Here is an 18,842-nt window from a genome sequence, read left to right as displayed (position 1 = left end):
GGTATTCCTAAACATAAACTTTTTATTATTATTACTCGCTACAGAGTAAAATCCTATTATAAAAACTCCCTCAAAGAATTATTTTGCATAGTTAATCCCAGCCTTTGATCCATGGAGGTCCCGCCTTTTGGGGGGGGTTTGAGACATAATCTCAAATATGGCTTGCTACAATTTCTGTCTTCTTAATAAGCATTTTGTTAATTTTTTAAGAAATAGAGGGCTATTGCATTATGGGCCAGACTACCAGTGAACTGTATCTGGACTCTATAATATTTTTACTCATTGGCAATCAGTAGTTACCTTCACCTCTTTCCACCCCAAATACACAACCACTGAACTCTGAAAGTACACAGTAAATTCATACAAAAATAAGGAATTTGGAAGAAAGGATTGTGTGTAGGAAATTCAAGAGGGGCATATGATGTCTTCTCCTTTTAAACATTTAAAAACACTTTGACTTGCTATTTCAGAGAGGCTGAGAGTGGCTTGTCTAACTCTATTGTTCAATTGTGTGATTGAAATAGTGAAATACTCTGTTTAATCTGATTTCATTTATAACCAAATTGTATATCCTAGTATCTGTTAAGCTTATGAATTCTTGGCCTTACCCTCTGTTGGGCATGTCACTATTATTTACATATTAATGGGCTCTATTTCTTCTATAGTTGGCCATGAAAAGAAGTGATTTTCATTACTACTTTTGTAGTATGTGTAAACTAATAATGAATATTAGTGTATTAGCATGCAGTTCGGATATAATGTATAAATGTATTAAGGTTTTTAGTTTTTGAAGTTTAAATTTTATTAGTTAATCTTTTGGGGGCAGAGGGAGGGGCTTCCAAGAGATTTAGAGGTAGCAACTAGGTGAAAACATTTTCTTTAAGCTTTGGCAAAACAAATGCAGAACATTCATTTCTTTACTGGAAATGTCATTGTAAGAAAGCAGTTGAACATAAATCGAGTGTGGCATTTTATGGTAATGTACAGCCTCCACTTAACAGGACACTTACGCTCTGTCTAGACACTGTGCCAGAGACCTTCCGATATCTCATTTAGTCCTTAAAATCTGAGGAGTTAATTATTCCTTTTTACAGACAAAACTGAAGCTCAAGTTAAATAACTTGCTCAAGGTTGCCCTGTTAGTAAGCAGTGGATCCCGGTCTGTCTGTGTATGACCCTATAAAGAGATTTCATAGGGTTTTATTGAGTATGTTGGCAACACTGGCCAGACAAAAAGACCAGTCCAGCCAGCATGGCCTGATTCCTGTACAATGCCTGAGCTTTTTAACCACTCTTCTGTTTATACTGCCTTTTTGATAAGTCCCTGCATCTCTTACTCTGACTTCAACCCTAAGATAAGTCCCTGCATCTTTTACTCTGACTTCATCCCTAAAGGAGTTAATTTCACCACTTCAACCTCATGAACTTATGAGGAGCCTATAGTGTTCAATGGGAAACAATTTGCATTTTGGAATAGATGATGTTTTGTGGAACTGTTTTTAGCATTGCAGCATGGCTGACCTCTGGAGTACTACAAGCCAGAAATAACCCACCCCCTTCATTGGAGTACCAAAGAAGTTCCCACATATTTCCAGGTGCCCCCTAGGAGGATGGCACTGCTCCAAGGTTAGAACTCCTGAATGTAAGAATAGAAGATACTAAAATGTTGCCCTGTTCAAAAAAAAAATTCAAACTTGTTTTATTTGGCTGGCATTATCAGCCACTTCAAGAGTATAATTTCTATTTCTACTAAAGAGTCCACCACTTACTAGCTTGAACAAGGTAGCTGCTCAATTTGTGGAGGCTCAGATTCAGTTATGAATAGGGATGAGTTTACTCAGAGCAGTAGGCCCTAGTGTACAGGGAAGTGTTTCTCCCTGTTCCTCATGGCTCTGAAAACATGGTGAGCTCATTGCCTAACTTACCACAAGGTTAAGGAGCAAGGATGTGTAAAGAAATGAAGTCAGTGGGGAGAACTTGAGTCCCAGCTTTAGAGTAATTATCTTCGATGGCGCAAATGGAAAGGTCGGCGAGTCTCCTGATGGGATAACGTCGGCAACTTTCCAATTTTGTAATGGAGAACTTTTTCTTCACATCTTACGACCGTTTGGTTTTACTAAATGTAAAATACATGTCTTGGCTATTTTGGAATATCTTGTACATTAAGATCCCTAAGAATTTATAGAAGCTAGTTCCACTAAGAATGTTATTTAGAGCAAATTAAACCAATTTTCGGTCTCTGAAAGCTTATTCTACAAATAAAAAAAAAAAAACCCCAAACTGTCATCTCTTCATAACTGCGATGGTGTTTTAACCACTTTGAGATTGTCCTAGAGCCCTGGGCCACTAAGGAATATTAAAACTGCAGAAGCAGAAATCAGGGTTTTAGCCTCTGCAGAGGTGGCAACTTGTACTCAAGCAGCAGCCCAAGCATCCAAATTCTACTGAATTATCTTCATCCCTAGGTTTTGTCATGAAAATACCAGGGACCACTGCCTGCGCGGCCTGGGGTGGGGCCTACGGCTTTTCTTCTATCTAGGGTCTTGAGGCCAAAATTTCTGTGTTTGATAGAGGGGAGTCATCTCAACTTTGCATGACTTATCAAGGCCTCCGCACCGACCAGGAGAAATGACTTTTCCTTTCAAGTCCCGGATTTCCTTTGATCCACTGACCCTCTCTCGCCTTTGAACTTTCAGACTCAACACTCCATAAAACATACAGACAAAAGAGGTTGTCCTGTACCAGAAAGAGCACACCCTCCCCGCTGCCACACCTGGATAATCCTACCTTTCCCCTAGTTCTGACACAGCACCAGCCAAATGGTGATTGAATGAGTGGATGAATGCAGACCATTTTTACTGGGACTGGTAAAGACATCCAGAGAAAACTGCTAGGGAGAGACATGTTTGTCCACAGAATTGAAGCTTGCTTTCCAAATTTTTTTAGCAACATAATAAAAAAATAAAAAATGAGCCAAGTTCAAAGCAGCTCCAGTGAGAAATTCAGCTTGCTGTTTGGGCCAGTCAGGTTCCTGGAGACACCCAGTCCTTTGGCACAACTTGCTGTGTAACGCTCTAATCAGATCATCTCCACCCTTCCAATGGCCCCGTGGTTCACACCCAGAGGTCTCTTCACATCTTTTCCCAGCCTTTTAGCTTTCAGAGGACTCCCAGAAGCAAACACATGGCCTAACTAATCCGTGGATTGTAAGAATGAACAATACTACAAAGGAAGACAACCCCACATGAGGTTCTGCAGTCCTCATACCCAGCAGCAACCAAGAAGGGCTTGGTTCCTCATCCTGAACAGATGTTCACCCCATACCCCCAAGGAACTCCTTGGTCCAAAAGATGGAGAAGATAAGCAACAGAGTGACACTGAGGATGACCGCCATCAGATAAGCAAAGATCCGGAACTGAGGGTTTCGGAAACACTCCCTCAGAGAGTAGTGGCTGGGGATGGGAATGGGCGTGGTGGTAGGGGCCCTGGCCTGGGGGGCCTCAGTCTGGCTCCCAGGCTCGGGGCCTAGGTCTAGCGTGTAGACCCGGGGCTGGCGCAGGAAGTAGCGGCTCTTGGGCTGGTCTTTGAGACAGAGCTGATGGCCTTCCAGGATGACGTGGTGGGGCTCCAGGCGGAGCAGGGTGAGCATGGCAGTATCTGTGGGCAAGTCAGTGACAGGCTGCCCGGAGGCCAGCACAGTGGGCTGGCGACAGAGTGGGCACAGCAACCGGCGCCGGGTGGGAGTCACTAGGCTGAGGTGAGCCAGGCACTCCACGCAGAAGGAGTGGCAGCAATCCAGCACTTTGGGGGTGTGGAACATGTTGTTGAAGGGGTTCCAGCAGACAGGGCACTCGGGCTCCCGGCTCTGCTGCACGGCCATCCTCACACCAGACGCTAGGAGGCCTGGCAAGAGATGTCCTGGCAGAGAGGGAAAAGAAGTAAAGGAACACCCATTAAATGCTGTCCCGGTGTTTGGTCCTAGGCTGTGTTCTGTGAGTTGTTAAAAGGTATTATCACCCACCTTTCACAGATGAAAAATCTTAATTCAAAAAGTCGAAACAATTTGTTCCAGAATACCCAATTGCTAAACCATAGGATTAAGTCGTACTCCAGTAGTATCCCTTCTATCGGTGAAGGCCTGAGTCACCCCACTATTAATGAGCCGCCACTAGAGGAGACTGCATTCTGGCTTTGGAAATGGATAAAAATAAAAATACTATGTGACTGCCCTTGGCTTCTCAAACTCCAGGGAGAGGGAGGGGAGCCACTGTCAGTGGTTTGTGCTAGAGATCGACTATTTCCTCCCCTGCTGCTGCATATCTCCAACTAGTGCAGAGATGGGCTTTGTGAATTCCCTGGTCTGTCTCTCTGGGAACAAACGCTAGGCCCTCTTTCCCTCCTCCCATTGGGCTACAGGGCCAACCCTCTACAGCGCATTTGCCCAGTCTTTAGCAGGGCACTCACTGGCCTGGCAAGGGGGCCCCTGGCAAAGCCTCTCCCCTTGGCCTGGGAGCTTGGAGAGGCTCCCTTGCCCTGGTCCGCAGATCAGCCCTTCAGACCCTCCTCCCAATACTTGGCCTCCCCTGGCTCCTCCTCCTTCCTTTTGTCCCAAGGACACCCCCACCCCGACCCCCCGGCACCCACCTGGGCCTCCTTGGCACTAATGTGGTCAGCAGACTACCCTGAAGGGCCTGAGGCTTCAGTCTGTCTTCTGAATCCGAGGAGCTTTGGAAGACTGCTTTCTCGCCACCAACCCCGGGGCCCATCTCCATGGCAGCGCACACAGAGCACCTGGAGCTGCCAGGTGGCCCAGGCTGCAGCCTCTTGAGCACACCTGCCTGTAGCAAAGGCTAGAGAGTTGCCCAGCTGTTGGTGGGGAGGGGAGTTTCCCCAGGGCTTGACAAAACAACCAACCCTGGAAGCCAAGTATGTGGGTTGGAGGTCCTTTCAAGACCCCAGATTGCTGGCTAGAAGGGGAGGGGTGGCAATTTCTTTTTTCTAGATTGTGGAGAGAGTAAGTGAGCCTTCTGGGCCTCTTCTCTCCTGGGCCCTCATTCTTTTCTAAAATGGCTGAGACCTTCTTGCATAAAGGGGCTGCCTGCCCTCCACACCAATTGCTGTGAAATTCACACACTACACAGCCTAAAACCTCAGATATCAGATTCAGCAAGTTCTCTCTGATCCCCTTTTGGTCATTTCATGTGCCCAAGAAGCTGCAACCAGAACACAGACGGCCACCCTGGCAGCACTGAGCACAATGATCTTAGAGTCCAACGGTTGGCCATCCCACCACCCTTGGGGACTTAAAAGGGGAGTCAGGAAGGAGGAGGGCTCCAGCCCTGCTTCCCCATTTTAACCAAAATACTTAGCTTTTCTCATATTGATTATATGAATAAGAGAAGAGCTGAGCTGCTGAGGAAAAAAATAATGTTTAAAAACCACTTCTCTGACCTAACCACATACTTTGCAGATAGAAGGCAAGAAGTGGCTCTCACCCAAGCTAGTTACTAGTGACGCTGGGACTTCCAGTCTACTATCATGTACAGTCATACAGGCAGAACACTCATCCATTCAGTTACCTGCTGGATGTGTGTTATTAACTAGATAGTGTTTGTGTATTCTCAGGAAATTCCTCATGGCCATAAATCTCTTGTGGTAGGAATCCAGGAACTGTGCAAGGGGAATTTGGGGGCAGTGAGTCTTCCTTGTGTCCCTGGAATGATCTCACCTACCCTGACTGAGTTGATACCTGAAGCAAAACCTGCTTATACTCTCTCACTCATGACTCCCTGGTTTTCTTCCAGACTCTGTTAACTGCTTTGTATAGGGAAGAGGAAATGAAGATCTACAGAAGGAGGATGGAACAGCTCTGACCAAAACTGGGATAGTTTACCAAGCATCCTTTCTAATGAACACCTTCTTCTGTGGACAGTTCATCCTTTCTACAGTTATTGAATTACCTAGTGCACACCATATGCCAGGTGCTGTGTGAAGCATTGGGTCAATAACGATGAACAAAATAGACATGGTCTTTGACTTCATCAAAGTCTTTAAAGTCTAGTGAGGAGAAGGGACATTTGGTGAGGAGTGGGCAATAAATACATATATAATTTTAATGAACACTATAACGGACAAAAAAAAGGAAAATGGGGCTTAGAGCATTGGCTGCTTCAGATGAGACCACCAGGGGTTTCTTCGAAGAGGTGACATGAAAGCTGAGACTGAAGTTTGAGAAGACTCCAGCAGTGCAGAGCGGAAGAAGAACATTCCAGGTCAAGGGAACAGCATGTACCAAAGTCCTAATGTGATAAAAGGTCTGCCAAATGGAGGAAGTGAAACGAATCCCGGGTGACTGAGGTGTAACCGACGGAGCTGGGGTGGGAAAGTGGCTCAGGATTAATCCAGAGAGAAAGGAGGTGGGCCCTGGAAGCTGGGATGCAGCTGAGTTTTATTCTGGGGAGTGTGGGGTGCTGAGGGGAGAGTGACCTGATCCTATTTTCATTTTAAAAGCCATTCCACTGCAGAGCAGGGAACAGTGTGGAAACAGAAGACCAGTTAGGGACTCCAGCGGTGCTCCAGGCTAGGATGGTGGTGCTTGACATAGGTCGGGAGATGGCAGGAAAGATCAAAGGGATGGGGGAGAATATCTTTGGAGATGGAATCAAAGCACTTCCCAAGAAAACAGTGGACAGCATAGATTCTGGAACCACCTTGTCAAGGCTCATGACCCCAATTCCACTGCTTATTAGGGCCATAATTCTGGTTGAATTGCTTAACTTCTCTGTGCCTCATTTTTCCCTTCTGTAAAGGAAGCTAAAAGTAGTATATCAGAGGGTAAAGCTCTTAGATAAGAGCCTGGCACCTGGTAAAGACCATATATGAGGTGGTTAGCCTTATCACTGCAAATGGATTTGTAAGATAGGAAGGGTCAAAGTCCCATAAAGTTTTCTGCACTGAGCTTTGAGGAGCCCCTGAATTCCAGAGTGTGTCAGAAGCAGACCTTTAGTTCTGATCAAAAGCCTTAAAATGTACATAACCTTGAATCAGCAGTTACCCCACTAGGAATGTATCCCATGGAAATAATCAAGGGCCTATACAAAAATTTGGTTACAGAAATGCCCCTCAGGTTACAGAGATCCCCATCAGAGTTCTGCTTTGATGGTGAAGAATTGAAACTATCTAATTACCTAACGGTGGGACATTGATTAAATAAATTCTGCTCCATCCATATGAAGAGACATTCTGCAGCCTTTAAAATGATGTGATAACACATCTATTAATATGGAAATATGGTCATGATATGCCATTAAGTGAAAAGAACTAGTAATAAAACCATATTAGGATATAGTCCAATTTTCCAATGTATGTGTGCAATGGAAAAAAAGCATAGAATAACAAACGTCAAAATGTCAACAATGGTTATCTCTGGGGGTAAGATTTTAGGTGTTTATGTTTGTTTTTATCTGAAAATTCTAACTTTACTGCAGTAAGCATTTAAGGCTCTCCCCTTCCCCACAAAGCCAACCTACATTTTCTGAAGTTCCATGGCCAAGCTGTAAAGAGGAAGGAAGGTCACAGTGGCATCAGCATCGTGGCCCTTGTCTGCCACTTACCACTCACCCCCAAGCCAGGACATCTCAGCTACAAGTCCTAAACACAACCCCTAAGGCATGGTCTCTATCTATGACTAAGTCGGTTTGCCAGATATTGTCTGTAGTATCACCCCAATGTTTTCAACCTCAAGAGAGAGAACGTTTTTATAGCACTTCACAGTTTACAAAGAGCCCCAATCTTCTCTAGGATCTAAGTGTGGTGACTCACATGCAGATGGTATAAATGTGTCTTATGATTTTTTTTCATTTGCATAAGGCCATTTGATTCTTTAAAAGCACCCTGTGTAGGAGGCAGGATGGGGAGTAGAAAGTGTGCAGACTTTGGAACCAGATTTATTTGCTGTCTTTGACTAATGGCTTAACCTCTCCGAGCTTCATTTTCTTCTGTAAAATAGGCTAATAATCCCACTTTACAGGGTTACTGTGAGGAAGGAATAATGTCTGTCACGTTCTCAGCAAGGCACAGCATGTGCTCAGATACCTAGTTAGCGTGATATTTTTATACCCATTTTATAGATGGGGGAAGCCAAAGCTCAGAATAGTGAAGTGACTTGCCCAAGGCTTCACAGCTGAAGAATGGCTGAACTTGAAAGATGATCCCAGAAAGAAAGTATTCAGCTGGACTGAGCTGCCTCTTAGGACTCTAGGGCACTGTGACCCAGCCCTCCATGACCCCCTGTGGCTCCTTACCTGCTCCTTCAGAGCCTCTTTCCTCCTGCTCCTCCTCTTCCTCCTCCTCCTTTCCAGAGTGAGGCTCTGCAGCAAGTGCTCTGACTTCTGGCATGGTTTCCAGGCATTCGTGGGTGGGGCTCATTTGCATGAGTCTTCTGGCAGCTCCTGGCTAGCTTCTCTGTTTCAGATTTTCTTTTTCCTTCTGATAACTTTCCACTGTCTGTGTTCACAGAGGACAGCCTAGAAGCTTTGGTTTCTTCATCTTCCAACGAGTCATTCTTGCTTTTTCTCAAAGAAGATCGAAGTCCACCAGTCTTGCAGGCCTCTGTTCTGTATTGGATTGGTCACCCGCCATCACCTCTGATTGTGCTTGCCCTCTACGTGCTGACTGCCTTGACACGAAGGTGATGTATGTCTGAGGTGAGGTGAGGTATCTCTCAGCCCAGATAGACACTTCTCAACTCTGAGCCTCTACAACCAAACTACTAAGGGCTCTTGCAAAATATTAATTAAAAGGCAAATAATCCAACAGAAAACAGTCAGGGAGAGGTATTTAAGCATAGCATGAAGAGCCTAGGTTCTCAATCAAGTCAGACTTCCGGGTCAGAGGCAAGTCCTCACTTAGAATCCAGACTCTACTTGTTAGTGGACCTGGTTTCAGGTCCACTAGTTCATGACTTAAATTGTTTTAATCCACCTGTTTATGACAAAGAAAAAACTGCTTTGTTACAAGAATGAAATAAGTCATGCAAACATGTCATCATTCTACAACTGCTGGTGATAAGCAGTCAGCAGCCCATCAGCTGACAGATCCTGCTGGGGCTTATCAATAAGTATGTGTGGAGAAGCAGCTATGGCAAGGGGATGTTTAAGACTATAAATACTGAGCATTTGTGGGGACTATTTGAGCGTTTTGGTTTGGGCGAGACAACTCTTTGACTCTTAGCTAACCTAAAAATTCTTCAGAGACCCTTGGGGCGCGCACTCCCACTCATCTTGGCAAGGCATTCCTAGGAGACAGTGGTGAGAAACTGAGCAGAGGCCCATGAAAGAGATCAGCCCACCACCAACACCAGTGTCTTTGTTCCTTAGCAACAGGAAACAAAAGCGCTGGCAGCCGGAAATCAGCTCTTTGGTTGGTCACTGACTCTCCTACTTTGTATAAAAAGGTACACCTCCTATTTTATTCCTTCACTTCCCCTTGCCTGGAACAATAATGTGATTAATCTGTCTTTTTTTATTTTTTTTATTTTTTTTAATGTTATTTCTTTATTCAGCTGAAGGGATATTATCCTGTATGCTATTGGCTTGTGAAATTATAATTCCCACAGGGAATAAGTTGCTGGCAAAGATAGAAATAAATCTCTGAGTATAACTTCGCTGCCTCCCCCAGACTAAACAAAACAACTAGCATGCCTATGTAATGAGGCTTTCATAAAAAATCAGAAAGATGGGGTTCAGAGAGCTTCTGGATTACTGAACAGCTGGAAGTGCTTGGAGAGGGCATGGAGGCTTCGCACCCCTTCCCATAAACCCGCCCTGTGCATCTCTTCCATCTGGCTATTCATCTGTATCCTTTATAATATTCTTTATAATAAGCTGGTAAACATAAGTAAATGTTTCTCTGAGTTCTGTGAGCTGCTCTATCAAATTAATCGAGGGGATGGTGGGAACCTCTGATATATAGCCAGTTGGTTAGAAGAAGCACAGGTGACCACCTAGACTTGCAATTGGTGTCTGGGTTGTGTGTGGATAGGAGACATTCTTGTGGGACTGAACCACTAACCTGTGGGATCCAATGCTATCTTCAGGTAGGTAGTGTCAGTATTGAGTTGAACAGTAGGACACCTTGTTGGTGTTGGAGAATTGCTTGGTGGTGTCGAAAATTATACACACACCAGAATTAGAGTCAGAATTGGAATATGCCTATATCTTGTGTTAAGTGAGGATGTTCATCACAGTTTTATTTTAACCATAAATGACTGGAAAAAATGTAAAAGTCCAACTACTATGTATCAATTAAGTGGCAAACTACATAATCATTTAAAATTGATATGCAGAATTTTTATTAACTTGTGAAAATGGTCACAATATACTGTAAATTGGGGGAGGATGCAGTTTAAAAGATGGTTTATGTAGTATGAGCCAGATGTTGTAAAACAAGATTTATATATAAAGACTGAAAGGCCGTGAGGCAAATGTTACAATGGTTATCTCTGGGTGATGGGCTTACTGGTGTTCTCATTTTCTTACCTGTATTTTCTAAATTTCCGTTAATAAATATGTATTATTTTTGTAATAGGAAAATTCACTTAGAAAGTAAGTAAATCTGAGTTTTTTGCAACCAGGAAATCTAGAATTTAAAAAGTAAAAGCAGAGAGGGTGTGTAAGGAATCAGTCAAGGCACTGCAATCAGTGATATGAAAATAAACCATGGCCCTTTCCGGGTCACTAATTGTCTAGTGAGCAAATGCATTATTATCACATCTCTGGGTGGTCGGGGCTAGGGAGTACTTTGCAAACAATGGAAAAATTTTCTGGGGAAATACCCAGGAGAGATAGTGAGTCATTTCAGGAATCTGAGAGTTGAATTAATTTAGTTCATGTTTAGGGGCTGGGGAGAGGTCAGCCAGCTGGAAAAGCACCTCATCCAAGCAGTACCTTGGAACTGGGTGAGTGAAGAGTCATGAGACTTGGTGGAACTCAGCCAAGGCCTGGAGTGGAAGGGCAGGGTGGTTGAAGCCATCTGGAGCGGAAGAGGCAGTAAAAAGCAGTGGAGGATGGAGAAAAGGCCGTGAGGAGTCAGGGTTTGGTCAGGTGATGATCAGTGTTTAGCCAGCATCCCCTCCAAGGGCAAGGGGCAACTCTCCCTGGGGGGCACCAACTTGTCATTACTCAGAACTTTGTTTTAGGCCTTTCTGGAATTTAGGACATTCCCAGCAGCACAGGCATCAGGAATGGAGAGTATTAGGAATGCAAAACCTCAGGCCCATTCCAGAGCCACAGAGTCAGAATTCGCATTTCTATAAGGTACCTAGCAGATTCAGAAAAACATTAAAATGTGAGGAGCACTGATTTAGGAGAAATAGCCCAATGTAAATTTCTTGACTCATGCTGATTACATTTGTCTTCAAATTCATGAAGACTTCCCAAGGACTTGCCATCCGGAAGAAGTCACAGATGGGACTGGGTGAATCCCACCCTGGGAGTGGGCACCCCCGGAATCTTCTTTATGCGACATCTGAATTTATTTTATTTCCAAGGCCACAATTCCTTGTGCAAAACCCTTGGGGCCAGATGGGTTTTGGAATTTTTCATATTTTTCTCCCAACACCCTGCCATCAAATAAATGTTCTGTAATTTATTATGAATATTAACACCCCTCCCCGTCCCCCCCAAAAAAACCAACTATAAGGTCAGGTCAATTTTGGCACCAAATTCAATAAAAAATCTTTTTCTGCAGAGTGTGGTATTTTAGAATTGTGGATAAGGGTTAGCAGCTATTTTATTATTTTATTTGTAGGATTTCAATTGATTAAAGTTAGAAACACTGATATAGTACTATTTTCCAGCCCTTGTTTACCTTAAACTTACCAAGAACTACAAGATCTAGATATTCTTTCAAATATAAAGTAGTTCCCATACTTCATCCCATCAAGCAGGTCACATCTGGCATGGTTATTCCCACATTAACTCAAGAGGTTCTATGAGGAGCAATTGGATTTTGGTGGGATTAAGAATATTCATCCCAGCTAACATAGACGTGCAATGTCAGGGGCGAGGCTGGAACCCAGAGCATCCACCTTCTGGTCCCATGCTTTCTCTTCCCTGCCTTCCTTCTGAGCGCAGTATGTGAACTCTTGGGCAGCCTTCTCCTTTCTTGATCCCCATGCTGTGTCTGCAGAGGACAGGCTCCAGCTGAAGGCCAAAGGACAAAACGCTTCCTGCACATGCTGCCCGATATGTTTAGAAACACAAAACTGAAACTGGGCAGCTCTTTCTCCAGCTTGGCTGTGAATGAAGTGTCTTGTCTTTCAACCTCCTGGACTTTCAGCCATGTCAGGGTGGCAGTAACCGACCCTCAGAAGTTCCTTGGTATGAGTTGGTCCAGGCACAACCAGGAGTTCTCACACTTATTCTGAAAACTTTCTACATGAGCTCTGCCAGGGAAATAGTGGCAAAGTATTGGCCAAAGACTGTTTGTGCTGGAAGGTCCAGGGAGTTTCTCTGAAGATCTCAAAGGCGATCTCCAGATGCCAGAAGAGAAGGCTCCTGGACCACTCTCATCTCTGCTCCTCTCTATGTCTGTATAGTTTCTATTCTCTCGTGGGAGTTTATTATTTAACTTTTATTATAATACATGTCCGATAAAAAAAATTAGGAAACTCAAATGGATATAATAATTGCTGATACTTAGGAGCAATGCTAGGCACTATTGTAAGGGCTCTACCTGAATATTATAACATCCCTGGTGACAGCTCAACTCTATGGATAGGTGCAATCATCTCCATTTTACGGGCGAGGACACTAAAACACGACATTAACTCACTTAACCAAGGTCACAGAGCTAAGAGGTAGCAGACTGAGATTTGAACCAGACAGCCTGGTGTCAGAGTCCACATTCTAAGCCATCAGGCACACTGCCATCTATAAGGAGAGCATAAACTCACCCAAAGTCCTACATGCAGAGAAAACTGCCAAAACATTTAGGTGATAGCCTTTCAGTCTTTTATTTATAACTATAATATTTCAAACTTGAAACACAATTTTTCATAAATTGTTTAAAAATATGTCAGTTGATGTACTGTTTTGTAGCCTTTTTTCCCTACATATCTTGATAAATTATAAAATAGTCTTCTACACCCTTTTTTTCAGAAGTAGTCTTCTATGCTGTACTACCGAATATTGAAGGTGAACTGTAACAACATTTTTTAAATTAAAAAATCAAAGTAGTATTGCTTTTTGATTGTAAAAGTGGTAAAGGAAATAAATGTGAGTATTTTCTTGTACATGCACAAAATGTCTCTGAAAACATACATTAGGTGCTGGTCACACTTGCTACCTCAGGAGGGAGCCAGTTAGAAGATAGATATGGATGAAGAGGGAGACTAGTATATATATATAACCTTTTGTGCTCTTGTGACTATGTGAATGCATTATCTATTTCAAAAATAAGTAAGTTTTCAAAATGAAACTGATTCACCCTTATTGCAAAAAAGATACAGAAAGGCATAAAGTGAAAAATAAATTGATCTTAAAGTTAATACCCAGGAATAACAAGGTTAACATTTTTGTTCTATTTTTTCCAGACATTTATCTATGAATATATAGACATATGTGCAGATATATTTTTACCAAAATGAGATGAGGCTGTATGGTGCTGTTTTACTATCTATGTTTTTCACTTCGGGCGAATTAAGGACAATATTCTGTGTAGCCTCATTTTCTGCATGGTTATCAGTCATGTGAAGTTAGCTAGTTTCCAGCATGTGAATATGCAGTGCTAGCTGGCATCAATCCCTATCACCTCCAATCAGGGCTTTTCAATGTGTCATGTGCAAGACCTGAATAAACAGGATGCTGTGTTCCAGACCCTGGGGAGATAACATCTGGGAACAAATTGGACATTCCTTCTATCTGTGATGTTTAACCTATATCATTTATTCCATAGATACAAATACCTCCTACCTGCCCCCTCAGCTTTTGTGCCCACCACCGCCAGGACAATGCCAAAGATAGTAGAGGGCTTTGGTGGGAAGAACCTTCTGCATGTTCAAAGACCTGGGCTCCTATCTGGGCTCTGCCAAAAACTTGTGACCTTTGACAAGTCCCTTGCCTTCTCTACGGACCAGAGTAATGATCTGCACGCTGCCTGTTTTACATGTTATTTTACTGGAAGATTCAGATGAAATTATGGTTGTGAAAGTATGTAAAATATAGAGCATGATGTACATATAAGGTTTTAATGTTCAATTCTGGCCTTTTAACTAGAAGTGTCAGGAAGAAAGGTAGCTGTCAAAACCAGTTGGTCCAGCTTCTGTCACAAGTTGGCTCATTAAGCTAATACTTCCCCGTTGCACTCTTCAACTTCTATGCACTCATCTTTAAAACTGAGGGTTGCAAAGTTTAAGAGCACAGAATGTTGGCAAGGAACAACTGAACTCTGCTAACACCCCTGTGCAGTGGGCGGGGAGGTGAACTGGGACAACCTTTTTGGAAAAGAGGTAATATCTACTAAAGCTGATCGTGCAAGCCATGCGATAGCGCAGAAGGGCCTCCACTACATAATGAACACAAATGCGTGCATACGTTCACCAAATGACTTATAATTAGACTGTTCATAGCAGCACTCTTTGTAAGAGCCCCAAGCTAGAAGCTAGACATGTCAGTAGTTAAATGGGTAAATTGTATTGTCTCAGAATACTGGTACAGCAATGAGAATGATATTCCTCTACATGCAGTGGTATGAATCAATCTCACAAACACGTTGAGCAAAAGAAGCCTAACCAAGATAAGAGCACATGCTTGTTTCATTTAAATCTACTGCCACATGACAACCTACCCCAAAACTTAGTGTCTTAAAACAAGTTTATTATTTTTCATGATCGTGTGGGATAGCTGTGCACAGCTCGTTTTCTGATTTTATCCATGGCTTCATTCAGCGGCAGATTTGATGGGGTTGGAGGTCCAAAGTGACCTCATTCACTCATCTAGTGGTGCTCCTTTCTTCTCCGTGTGGCCTAAGTCACTTCCCCAACGTGGAGATCTCAGAGCAGCATTCCAGGAGGGTGAAAATGAAACTGCAAGACTTCTGAGGGTTCAGCCTCTGAAGTTGCACAGCATTCATTCCCCTCTATTCTGTCTGTCAAGCCAAGTCAAAAAATCAGTACTGATTCAAGGGGTGGGGAAATAGATCCCACCTATTGATTATGTCACTTTGTAAAGGATCAAAGAGATGGGAGAAATTTGTGGCTATATTTTCCATCTCCTACAATATAGTATGATTCCATTTATGTGAAGTAGAACAGCAGACAAACCAATGTATGCAGTTACAAATTCCTTAGCGGACAGGCCTGAGGGGAGTATGAAGGAGGCCATCTCAGTTCCTGGATGTATTCTGCTTTTTCATCTAGGTACTGGTTACTAGTGTGTCTGTTCAGTTTATGAAAATTCAACAAGCTATAAATTTAAGATATCTGAAATGGTTTGTGATTGCATACTTGAATTAAAAGTTAAAATGGTGTATATGTATTAAAAAAATTAAGTTCATTTTCTTTTGGGTCACAGTCCAGTTGGTCAGGCTATTGGAGCAGCTCAGCTCCTTGAAGTTATTTGAGGCCCCAGGTTCCTTCTCTCTTGCTGTTTCATCATCCTGTCCTGAATTGTTGAAGCTGTTACTGGCATCTGCATTCCAGCTAGTGAGAAAGGATACAGAGGGCTAAGCCAGGACAAAAATGTTTCTTTCAAGCTAATAAAGTGGAAGTTACACACATCACTTCCACTCACCACCCACTGACGAGAACTTATTCTCATGGCCATGCCTAGCTGGGCAGTCTCAGCTGGGCAGTCTGTGCCAAGGAGAAATGCCAATTTCGAGAAATAGTTAGCAGTCTGCTGCATTTTTCATGACAAAGTTGTTCTTCAATAATTATGTTTCCAAAGCCTACTTAGAAATAGCTAAGTTCCCTTTTCTCGGTGTTAAAAAATTAAAAACACCAAGTAACCTGAGTTTTATACTTAAAATTCCTGTCAAAATGAAGTCTGTTAATAATCATCATTCATTTCCTTAAATATATAGATGAATATACAAATTTACTTAAATTTTAGATATATAATTGGCCAGATTCCAAGGACTTATACACTTTCCTGGAAAATAGTCAACTGTCTTTGGGAAATTCCTTGATGTGATTTTTGAGGGGCAGCCTCTGAAATGTTCAAATGAACAAATGAATGCATCCTGTACTTTAGGTGTTGAAAGTGCCCATTTAGGGCATATAACATTAAAAAAATTTTATGAAAACATTTGCATTTATTAATCTATTTTCCACTTAAAATGCACAAATAAGGGAATTTATACACCAAGCACATATGTAGAGTTTAGGGAAACAATTTTATTGGTAATAGAATCCTGCTAATTCATCAGAGGCTAATTCATTATCATTTTCTGACAGGTATGTGCCTACTCACAGCAGCCTGTTCCCCTTCCCCATGATTCCCTCCCAACTCCCTTGAATTTTCTGACTTACCGACCATCTTCTTTCTAGAAGAAAGGGTCAGCAGTAGCACTAATAGTTCATGATACTCTAAGACTTTCCCTGAGACACCTGTCTACTGATCCTGGGCAACCTGGCCAGGAGGATCTCCTTCGAGCCAAAAAGTTAACAACTGGTCTAGAAAATACAAGAGCAATGTCATTTGTGGTCTATAAATTTCTAAAATGAACTTTGTGACATCATGAAAAGGCAAAGAAAAAGAGAGGAGAGTATTCCTGCTTGGAGTCAGGCAGACCCAGGTCCAGATCTGTTCTTTCCCTTCCTACCTATGTGTATAACCTTGGGCACAGGCCTGGATGTCCCTGGGCCTCAGCTTCCTCATTTGTGACATGGAAATGATAAGAATTATAGGAGAATAAATGTATTCAGCCATCTGTAGGTGCTCAATGGAGAAGCTTCCACTCCCACTACCCCTTTGTCCCTCTAGAGTACAAAGATCCGTAACTTAAGGAATCAAAGGGAAGCTGAACAATGACTAAAGGCTTAGAAAATAACATCTAAGGAGAATGGATGAAGGAATGGTGAATGATTCGTATGGAAAAGAGAGTGTTTAGTCTGGACAGAGAGGGCAGTATATAACAATGGCTACTATTTACAGGCACCTACTACTTTGGTTGGCATTTAATACAGTTCTGTTCAGTACTTGGATCAGCCCTGTGAGGAACATAAGATTATGAGTCCCATGTAATAAAAGAGGAACTGAGATTTTATAACTTGCCCAAGATCACCCAGCTAAATGGAAAAGTGGAGATTCAAACTCAGGCCTGACGCTTTGCAGTAGCTTAAGATTCTCCTCCCTAGTGAGTGGAAATGGTGTGAGAGAGCTGGCTCCAAAGAGGAGCAGGAGGGAGACAGGAAGATGGCTGTCAGCTGCTGGTATCAGGGAGAGGCAGGAGCCAGAGAAGACAAATGCAAAATCTTTCCTTGGCTGGGACTCGACAGAAAGGGAATCCCCCGGCCTCAGGTGCCTTACATGTGGGCTTGAAGGCAGGAGGGACTTTATTTTCCCTGGAGGAAAATGGGCTTGTGAGCACCAGGTGGGGACTGATCTAGGAGCTGCATAGGAAGACCCTGCCCCTCCTCACTTGATGAGGGCTCAATGGCCGGCACATTTGAGTCCATGGCTCTACATTTTTCTAGATGTTCTGGTGTGACAGCAGACATTCCCTTTGCCTCCCTCTGGCCAGTCCCTGAAAAGAGTTTATATAAAACTAAATAAAAATATTAAAATGTACAAATGAATTTTTTAAGCCTTAACCTCGCACCCTCTCCATTTTCTTATCCACAGAACCAGTTTGATAGCTCCTATAATTCTGGGCAGGGCCCTGTGGTTATCAGCCTTTTCGAGCCTCCTCAGGCCTTATTTTCATGCAACCTCTGCACCGGTTCAGGAAGATACTGAGAATTGGCAGGGACTTGCCACCTCCCTCTCTGCTGCTATGAGTAGAAGCCAGAGATTTTGCTTTCTTGCCCTAACTTTGATTCTTCACGTTGCTGAGAGGCGGTGACTGGAGCTTACTGAGGCTTATATGTACAACCTATGTCTTCCAAGGAGCTGTACTATTCTTTCCCATCTAGATCATGCTGGGGCAACCAAAACAGAGTTTCTCTCTTCCTTGCATTTTTTTCTTTTGTGAAGACATCAAAAGGTCAGTTCAATAGACTCAGACCCTGTGTTCCGGCGCTCACAGGTGGAGGCCTATCATCCTTATACCTACAGGTCATCATTTTGAGCCAAAACTTTTTCTTGTTTTGGAAGAGTAGTCTGAAAAGCTCACTAAAAATTGCATTTGGATTTGACGTAGATTGAGAACCTTATGTTTAGACCATGTTTCTAAACTCTGCACCTGATTTTGAACCACTGGACTTAAATTGACTTCTCACACTGACATACCTTCTAACAAACCCAAGCAAAGAACGTTAGCCCCACCTCATACTCCCCCCAAGATAATATGGAAAAACACAAAGCCACACTGAGATAGGAAGGGCCACGGTTTGATATTGTCCAGCAAATGTCTCTTGGCCTCAGAATGCTGCCACTTCCCGCAGTTGCAGCCCTTGGCTGTGGTCCACTCTGAGTAAGTGAATTCCTCTGCTGAAACTTGCACACAATAAGGAGATGGTGTCACCAATGGCCAGAGAAGTCAAAGGTCCTGATCCATCCAGAGACAAAGTGAATAAGCAAGCTGGGGGAGGAAGGGGGAACCAACAACTTAGGCCAAGGGTGCAATATCATGAAATTCAATCTTTTTGTGAGAAATCCACATAATTAAAGCATGAGCTA

The 18,842-nt window shown here is 43.0% G+C and overlaps 2 protein-coding genes and 1 long non-coding RNA gene across 12 annotated transcripts in view; 1 reads left to right on the top strand and 2 right to left on the bottom strand.

The window, feature by feature from the left end:
• Positions 1 to 22: 22 nt before the first annotated feature.
• RNF183 (ring finger protein 183) lies at positions 23 to 8,646 on the bottom strand. Of its 2 annotated transcripts, none has more exons than XM_039866886.1 (2): positions 8,304 to 8,646; positions 23 to 3,918 (listed from the first exon to the last, which is right to left on the bottom strand). In XM_039866886.1, the coding sequence occupies exons 1-2, from the start codon at positions 8,431 to 8,433 to the stop codon at positions 3,314 to 3,316; spliced, it is 735 nt and encodes a 244-aa protein (XP_039722820.1). In that variant the 5' UTR covers positions 8,434 to 8,646; the 3' UTR covers positions 23 to 3,313. The 2 variants fall into 2 exon arrangements, with proteins under 2 accessions (XP_039722820.1, XP_039722822.1); XM_039866888.1 differs by lacking the exon at positions 8,304 to 8,646 and adding an exon at positions 4,645 to 4,783.
• LOC120605828 (uncharacterized) overlaps positions 8,567 to 18,842 on the top strand; it is a 15,441-nt gene continuing 5,165 nt past the window's right edge. The window contains exons 1-2 of one of the 2 annotated variants that reach the window (XR_005653738.1): positions 8,567 to 8,705; positions 9,378 to 9,454. This is a non-coding gene — a long non-coding RNA (uncharacterized LOC120605828). Of the gene's footprint in view, positions 8,711 to 9,377; positions 9,455 to 18,842 lie in introns of both variants that reach the window. The other variant, XR_005653739.1, reaches the window with a different exon arrangement.
• The window catches only part of WDR31 (WD repeat domain 31), a 17,183-nt gene continuing 13,196 nt past the window's right edge, over positions 14,856 to 18,842 (bottom strand). For 6 of the 8 annotated variants that reach the window (XM_039866883.1, XM_039866879.1, XM_039866882.1 and 3 more), the window contains one exon: positions 16,377 to 18,744. In XM_039866883.1, coding sequence (XP_039722817.1) covers positions 18,584 to 18,744 — 161 coding nt within the window. In that variant the 3' untranslated portion in view covers positions 16,377 to 18,583. Of the gene's footprint in view, positions 15,148 to 16,376; positions 18,745 to 18,842 lie in introns of those variants that run through there. The other 2 variants (XM_039866885.1, XR_005653737.1) reach the window with 2 other exon arrangements.

The sequence above is a fragment of the Pteropus medius genome, unplaced genomic scaffold (assembly GCF_902729225.1).
Source record: "Pteropus medius unplaced genomic scaffold, Ma_sr-lr_union100, whole genome shotgun sequence".
Lineage (NCBI taxonomy): Eukaryota > Metazoa > Chordata > Mammalia > Chiroptera > Pteropodidae > Pteropus > Pteropus medius.
Note: the sequence above shows the minus strand (reverse complement) of the source record. Positions and strands in the feature narration are given on the sequence as shown.